An 8,323-nucleotide genomic window follows, 5' to 3' on the forward strand; every position below is an offset into this window, starting at 1 on the left:
CTTCCTGTGAGGTTTGAAGTACTGGATCAGGGGGTGCTGTGAACATATCATTAATCAAGCTGTGTCTTCACTGAACGTTTCCCTTTGAGTTTCAAAACAAAGAGGCAGTCACAGCCTGCCCTATAAAGACAACTCTCTTCCTTAACACAAAACTACATGCACCTAATTACACACACATCCTTCACTCAAAATTCCAAATTAATATAGCGACAGTCCTATACCAGCTTCGGAGTCCCCATCTGGGTAGGGGAGCACAAATGTTCCCAGACATTTGTGGTATCGACCCTAAGTGTCTTGACACCCCCTTTCAACTTTTCTTCATTAACTTCTGCAACATTCACAGTCTTAGATCTAATTTTCAATCTGTAGAATACCACCTCTCCTCTACCAAACCTCATCTTTTCCTCACTGAAACATAGATGTCTGAGGCAACTGACAGTAGCCCCTTTTCTATTCCCTCCCACGCACTTTCTCTATCCTCTTTTTGAAAGTTAGATGTTGCGTCTATGTATACAATGACTCTTGAATCTTCCGAGTTTTCCATCATCTGGCTATGACTACAGTCACTCTCAAACTAAATTTATTTGTGATGTATACCTCTCACCTAACTCCTCCAACTACAAGAAATTCTTAGATACCTTAATTTCCAAAGTGGAGCACCTTCTGACTCTCTTCCCTTTTTTTACAGAGATCTCCATTCTTGGAGACTTCATGTTCAGCTTTAGCTTTCCTTTCCCTTCACTGACCATCCTGGTGAATTAACCTTTAATTTTTGCTATCATCCACGACCTAGAGCAACTGGTGCAACACCCTACTCGTATTCCTGACCGTCTTAGAGATACACCCAACATTCTTGACCTTTTCCTAACCTCTAATCCTTCTGCTTACGCTGTCACCCTATCTTCTCCATTGGACACCTCCAATCACAATATCATATCTGCATTTTGTCCTATCGCTCCTATCCCTCCTCAGAATCCCCCAAAGGGGAGGTGCATCTGGCGTTTTGCCTCTGTTATTTGGGGACCTGAGGAGGTATGATGATGATTTTCCTTGGAATGATTACTGCTTCTGTTTGTTCAACGTCTCTGTGCGCTCAGTGCATAACAGAAGTGATAGTGTCTGGCATGGAGCCGTACATTCCTCACTCTTTCTCTCGACCTAAACCTTCCAAACTTGGTTTAACACAGCCTGTTCTCGTGCTATACATGATAGAGAGGTGGCCCACCTGAATCTCATGTGCTTTATATTTCTGCTCAGAATCATGCCAAGTGTTCTCCAACTAGCCAAAACTCTTTCATTAATAGAAAATCTTTCAAGATCTAACTCCTCTCATGATTTCTAGCACCTAGCCAAAGACATCTCTGATAACTTTTTTTGGTTCATCTTTTCCTCCTTTATTTCAACCTGATGGCACCACTGCCATCCCATTTATTTCTAAAGCTGAAATTTTCACTCCTACCTTAGCAAAAAACTCTACCTTGGATGATTCAGGGCTTGTTCCTCCTTCTCCTCTACCATCTCAGTACTTCAAGCTACCCATAAAGATCCTTCGCAGTCATGTTTTCCATCCCCTCGCTGGCCTGAACCCTCGGAATGCTTATGGAGCTAAAGGGGTCCCTCCTGTTGTTCTCCGAAGCTGTGCCTCCGTGCTTGCACCTTGCCCAGTCAAACTCTTTTAACTCTACCTTTAACATTTTTTTTACTTAAAATATCAATATCTTTAGCGCTAGTATCGAAATTTGGTATTTGTCGATTTATCGGTTATCGGGCGATGAATTTATCGCCAGTTATCGATTAATTATTGGTTATCGCCAATAAGGTTATCGCTGTTTATCGGTTATCGTTTTTTTTCCGTTATCGCGTCCAGCTATGTTTATCCTGAAATTCTTGACTACCGTTTTCTACTGCTCGGGGAGCGGGAACTCAGTGGACCTTTTTTTATTTTATTGCAGTTTTATTGCCCTTGGCCGGTGTCCTTCCTACACACACACAACACACACACACACAGACACACAGAATTATACTTTATATCTTAATATAAGTGAACGTGAGGATTTCTTGAAGTTAAAGGGGTACGTCATGGAAAAAACAGTATGAGAACCACTGGGAGTAGGTACTGTAGCTGTAAAGCACATGCCACGTGTCGAGAACAAGGTTTGTAAAGAACGTGAAATTGTCATTGTCTCTTGGTAGAGGTAAAACCAGTGTTGCAATACCTGAAGGTACTGTCGGTAAGTTCCTGCAGGGTGTAGAGTCGCCGCGGATAAGCAGGACGAGTGAAAATGCCCACCAAGTTGCAGGTGTAGGCGGCAGTGACGACCAGACAACAGAGCAGCCACACGGCCAGGAAAACCCGCTTCCAGAGTGGCAGCAGAAGGGCGGGGGCACTCTGATTTACCAGACCGCAATGCAGTTCTATCAACACGCCCATCACCCCGCGCCTCTCCGAGCTCCGAGGATTTGCTGTTCTCTCCTATGGAATGAACGTGGATACTTAAGGTCAACACACATTTTGCCTTGGATGTGAGGTTCAAATCCCTGCTTTCTTGTAAACACGTTACTTACCAGCATCAGACAGGAGCATACTGCCAACGCGAAGCAAAATGCAATGGTTGTCCACACTCCTACAGTGAAAGGGCGCAGAAGATTCAGGGACATCGGGAGAGGGGGCGGCGTCAACAAAAAGGCTCCCACCTTGCTAAATCCCCAGTATGACGAAGGATCAAAGTCTTTGTACCGTTCTGGAGTCAGATAAAAGGTATTAATAGAAAAGTTTTTCTCCTTCTTTAATATCATTCCTAGAATCCCTGCCCAGGAGCCATTTAGCTTCCCTCCGTACACTGGTTCCGGTGGCTTGACTGTCAAGGTGTAGCTGAAGTTCAGGAGTGAAGATACAGCCTCTAAGGCTCTAATACTAATCCCAGTACCTTGAAGAGAATTTGTGTTTTTGTGATACAGGTACGGGTAATCTACCATCCATGTTGCCAGTTGAAAAGTATATCCTTCGAAGGACGGGAACCTGTCCGGGAAAAGTGCCTCCCAGTTACTGAAAGACTCATGCTCCCACGGGCCGAGGAGTTGAACGCCACTAGAGGAAAAAGGCAGCATAGTGTACACACCTAGGGCGTCGGGACCTCGCTCCGCCTCGGCAGAGAGGTGGCCGATGAGTGCTAGCTTCTCCACATTGCTCACCGCCTCGTCCCTCAAGACCTCGGTGCCGGGGAGTGATCCCAAACTGAAGAAAAGCAGGTGGCGGGGCTTCCATAGTATCCACAGTGCCTTAAGCAGTTCGGGCCGCGGCGTGAGCCACAACACTACGTGCAGCATAGCAGGGGAGCCGTAAGACAGCGCCGCCGATGCCGTCTCTTGTCTCGGCCACCGCCCTTGGCTGTGGTTTAGGCCTAGACTTAAAGTAAAGTGAGGTGTGCGCCGTACCGCCTCCACACCTAGGACTGCTTGCCGCACGTCTGCTGGAAGAGCGGTATCCAGGTGAAGTGCCAGCGGCTTCCCGTGAGCGGGCCCTGACACCACTTCACTTAATACATGAAGGTGCCTCTCGTGCTGTCGACTGGCGATGGCAGCTGTACTGCAACTTCTCACAAGAATAACTTGAAAGAGACTGCTTGATAGCATTACAGCTACTATTTTTACCATGTCTAGTTTGATGCAATATATGTGAAGAGTAGTAGAAATGGGCGGCCTCAGCAGTGAGAGCCTTTCACACCCGCTTACACTGCAAGTGACGCGCAAACTTCTTCGTCTCCTGAATAAGTAGAACAGAACCACTTTATTATTTCATGTTACTTGGTAATAAATTTATGTGATGAGATAAGTTATTACGTTGTACAAAATTGCACATTACTTACGTCCTGAATAAATATACCTAACGTATAATAATAAACACCGGACACGCACGTACTCAGGAACACCGTTATGAGGATTATAGCATTTGCAGTTACTCTTTGTTCAGTGAAAGAAAAAGTGTGTGTGTGTGTGTGTGTGTGTGTGTGTATGTGTGTGTGTGTGTGTGTGTGTGTGTGTGTGTATGTGTGTGTCATCACAACAGTCAACATACCTGACTGTTTGCTGTGTCGGCCAAATGTTCGTCGTATCGCCTCAGAGTGAGTCATAACTCAGCCGTGGTCGCTCAATGATGGCCTTATATATATATATATATATATATATATATATATATATATATATATATATATATATATATATATATATATATATATATATATATATATATATATATATATATATATATATATATATATATATATATATATATATATATATATATATATTAAATCAAGTCATTCAATAATGTGTGTACTTGAGAAAATTAATGTTAAGCCACTTTTAGGTGTCCTTCACACACACACACACACACACACACACACACACACACACACACACACACACACACACACACACATATTTATATAGCATGGGTGCTATAGGCACCCATGCCTATAGCAGCTCCCGACGACGCCCGCGCCCACGCCGCCCATAATTACGCCCCCGGCGTGACCCCTCCTGTGGCCTGTGGCCAGGCGAGGCCTGGCCACAGGCCTCGCCACCCACTTACGTCATTCACGGCCACGAGCAGGACAGTGCCTGTCCTGATGAAAGTACAAATGCACCCGTGGACATAGATGTACCCGAACTAAGGGTGTGTGCACAGAGAAAGCAGGTTACCAGCGCGCTGGTTTCCAGCGCCAACCCGCACCGGGAACCAGCGCGATAGGGTGTTCACAGAGGACGCAGGTAACCAGTTTCGACCCGCTCGGTGAGCGACACGGACAGAGGCAGTACTCGTATCTGTCATCAATGTACAAGATGTCGAGCTCATCGTCTGACGATGACTTCATGCTGCTTGATAGTGTTCATACAAAAGTCAAGAGAAAAAGAAGAGCAGTACATGAAATAAACTACAAGAGAGAAGAGTTTGGAGAATATCATCATCTTTTCAGTGATCTGAAAAGGGACAACGCAAGATTTTTTGAATACACAAGGATGACACAAGAGACATTCAACTACATTCTCAAGAAAGTTGAACATCGTCTTGTGAAGACATGGTGTAATTGGCATGAGCAACCCATTCAACCTGAAGAAAGACTTGTCATTACTATCAGGTGAGCGAAATTCTGATGCTAAAATCAATTTCATATTACTTTATTAATAAGATGATAATCATAGATGGTATAGGGAACAAATAACTTTTATTTGAATTTTACAGTTTATAACGTATGGTACTGATAAACACAACACTGAACAAAGTAAAGATACATATATCATAAATCCTAATAACAAAACGATTACATAAAATAAGCATTTCTCCTAGTACAGACATATATGTGATACTAAGAATGTTAGTGTACTACATAGGTTGTAAAGTCATATCTGTGGTATGAACTTGAGACTCTATAGGAGAGTGGGCATATGAGTGAGGAGACACCTGTGGGGTATAAGCAGAAGCTGAGGAAGAGGAATCATGGGTATATGGAAGGGGAGATATGGCAGGCACTGGATATGCAAATTGTTGTACAAGTTCTTGTAGGCGGCTTCTAAATGTCAGCTTCTGCACAGCAGGAATTCTTTTGACATGAGGTAACAAACTTTTGAAGAACATCAGATCCTCGTCATCTTCTTTGTCTTGCTTGCGATTTATTTTTTCTTTCAAGTACTGAATTTTTTGTTGTTCAATATCCAGGATGCTCTGGTTGAAGTCATCTGTTTTAGAGCGTTTGTTAGCTCCCTTTTTCTTCGGACGGGTGGCGGGTGAAATGAGCCATTGCTTTTCCATAACTTCATCTTCGCGTTCAAGAGCGTCTTTAGTGTGGGATACGCCTTCCTCTGTAGCCAAGGGGGGCTCCATGGTACTCATTTGGTATTCTATTTGAGGTGATTCTGGTAATGAGGTTTCAACAGTATCATTGGTTAGCACACCTGATAAATTTCCAGTTGAAGCTCTTGCTTTCACGACGTCTTTCAGGAAATGCAGTAATTTGAAATACTGCCACTTTGATGTGGGAGTGTCACCTGCGGCATCACCTGATCGAGCTGGTGGAATTTTCCCGAGCTCAACAGCAAATTGGTCTCTAAAGATAATTCCATTTTTTCTTTACCAGTGTCTCTGAAAAGACAAAAGATTTGGGAAGTGGTAAAGAAAAAGACTTGATAACAATACGTATTATGCTAATATGCCTACATACATACATCCTTCAAGACTGTATTCTATAGGCAAAGCGCACACACACATGCATACATTCACATTTTCAAGCCGCGCCAAGGCTAACAACAATGATTATTATAATTCATTACTCTTTATTGACATTGCTTATTATATTATTTGCAGGTATCTTGCCACAGGATCGTCGTTCCGTTCCCTTGCATTTTCGTTTAGGGTCGGAGTGACAACGGTGGGAAAGATTGTTTCAGAGACTGTTATCGCACTGTGGGAAGAACTACATGAGGAACACATGCCAGTACCAACAAAGGAGTCCTTCAAAATGATCGCTGAAGATTTCTACAGCATCTGGAATTTCCCTAACTGTTTAGGCTCAATTGATGGAAAACATATCCGTGTTCAGTGTCCCCAAAATTCAGGATCAATGTACTTTAACTACAAAAAGTTTTTTTCCATTGTCCTTCAAGCTGTTGCAGATGCACACTACAAGTTCATTGCTGTTGATGTAGGAGGCTTTTGGAAAGCAAAGTGATGGTGGTACGCTCCAAGCCTCTGATCTGTACAGTGTCTTGACAAAGGGAAAACTAGAAATTCCTGAACCTTCTTACCTACCAAATACAAATGTCAAAGCTCCGTATGTGTTTGTGGGGGATGAAGCCTATCCACTTTTACCTTTCCTACTAAAACCGTATGGTGGACGTAATTTGACTATTGAAGATACCACCTTCAACCAACGTTTATCCAGGTGTAGGAAGACTGTTGAGTGTGCTTTTGGCATGTTATACAGCAAATGGCGTTTACTGTCAAAGTGTGTAGAAACTAAAGTTGATTTGATTGACAACATTGTAAAATGTATTTGTGCTCTGCATAACACAATCATAGATAAAGAGGGCGTTGAACAACATCTAACTGAGACTGCTGTCTCAACTCTTCAGCAAAATGATCATATGTATTGTCGGGGAAGACCGTCAAACGAAGCTGTGAATGTTAGGGAAATCTTTAAATCTTTCTTATTGAAGTATCCTTTAGTATACAAGGACCAAACAAAGCAGTAAACCATGTTTAAGATAACAGAGTTTCACTAGCTGTGTTTTTGCTACTTAACTAATCTTATAACTCCTGTACTGTCCATAGTAAAAAAATAAAGATAAAATGGTTCATAAGTTTTAAATATTCGTTTCACTGACCTCTATAACTTACTGCACTAATTTCGACAAAACATCTTTCTTTTATTACCCTGCAACTATTAAATATCATACAGAGGACTACACACACACACACACACACACTAATAATAATAATAATAATTATTATTATTATTATTATTATTATTATTATTATTATTATAATAAAAATTTGCTTACCTTCACAGTTCAACTCCTGGCTGATTTCAGCCCACAGCCTATCCACAACATTCCTGTTAGCGTGGTGCTTATTCCATTTATTCCATACTGGCTGTCTCTCATACACCTTGGCTATCAGGAGCTCAACATCCATCCTTCTCTCCACTCAGTAGCGTCCACCCGCGCGGGTTGAGCAGGCAAGAATGATCGGAGCAAACAGGAAAGCGGGTTGAAGCAGGCTGCCGGCGCCGACACGCTCGAACCTGCTTCCTCTGTGCACGCCTACACTTGTTTATATGGTTTAATTCTTGGCGCGGGTCGGCGCCGGTTGCCCGCGCTGGCAAACCTGCTTTCTCTGTGCACACACCCTAAGAGAGACTAAAAACAGCATGATTAATGAACTTATGTTTAATCAGTTTTACCATTTCTAATATGCATTGAAAATTTACATGTAAATATTCTGGTGATCCTGAGTACTGAAGGAAGAGACGAGGGTACCAATAGTGCAGTTTCTGCGTAGACTCTGACTTATATTAAAGGTAAGTTTGAGGACTGCGATATATATACAGAGAGAGAGAGAGAGAGAGAGAGAGAGAGAGAGAGAGAGAGAGAGAGAGAGAGTTGCTTGTGTGTATCTCTTTCACATTTCCCTTGAAGGAAGAGCAGGAGATGCAAGGCGATGTATGATACTTGTGTAAATGGCCGATGATTCTGAGGAAAATGCGCAGAAAACAAATAAAGAAAAAAATAAATACTTCAGGGACTAGTCGTCGATGATCATGCCCTA

The 8,323-nt window shown here is 42.6% G+C and overlaps 3 protein-coding genes across 3 annotated transcripts in view; 2 read left to right on the top strand and 1 right to left on the bottom strand.

Annotated features, from left to right (window-relative positions):
- Window positions 1–2,082: 2,082 nt before the first annotated feature.
- On the bottom strand, window positions 2,083–3,796 carry LOC135103981 (uncharacterized). The gene is made up of 2 exons (XM_064010847.1): window positions 2,566–3,796; window positions 2,083–2,473 (listed from the first exon to the last, which is right to left on the bottom strand). The coding sequence occupies exons 1-2, from the start codon at window positions 3,652–3,654 to the stop codon at window positions 2,177–2,179; spliced, it is 1,386 nt and encodes a 461-aa protein (XP_063866917.1). The 5' UTR covers window positions 3,655–3,796; the 3' UTR covers window positions 2,083–2,176.
- An 810-nt stretch (window positions 3,797–4,606) lies between these two features.
- On the top strand, window positions 4,607–6,725 carry LOC135104019 (uncharacterized). The gene is made up of 2 exons (XM_064010882.1): window positions 4,607–5,138; window positions 6,362–6,725. Exons 1-2 carry the CDS (start codon window positions 4,834–4,836, stop codon window positions 6,723–6,725), a joined length of 669 nt encoding a protein of 222 aa, XP_063866952.1. The 5' UTR covers window positions 4,607–4,833.
- Window positions 6,726–7,558: 833 nt separating this feature from the next.
- The window catches only part of LOC135104185 (uncharacterized), a 10,173-nt gene continuing 9,408 nt past the window's right edge, over window positions 7,559–8,323 (top strand). Inside the window, exon 1 of the mRNA XM_064011290.1 lies at window positions 7,559–8,075. The gene's annotated coding sequence lies outside the window, so the exon portion shown is untranslated. The remainder of the gene's footprint in view (window positions 8,076–8,323) is intronic.

This window comes from Scylla paramamosain, chromosome 10 (genome assembly GCF_035594125.1).
Source record: "Scylla paramamosain isolate STU-SP2022 chromosome 10, ASM3559412v1, whole genome shotgun sequence".
Classification (NCBI taxonomy): domain Eukaryota; kingdom Metazoa; phylum Arthropoda; class Malacostraca; order Decapoda; family Portunidae; genus Scylla; species Scylla paramamosain.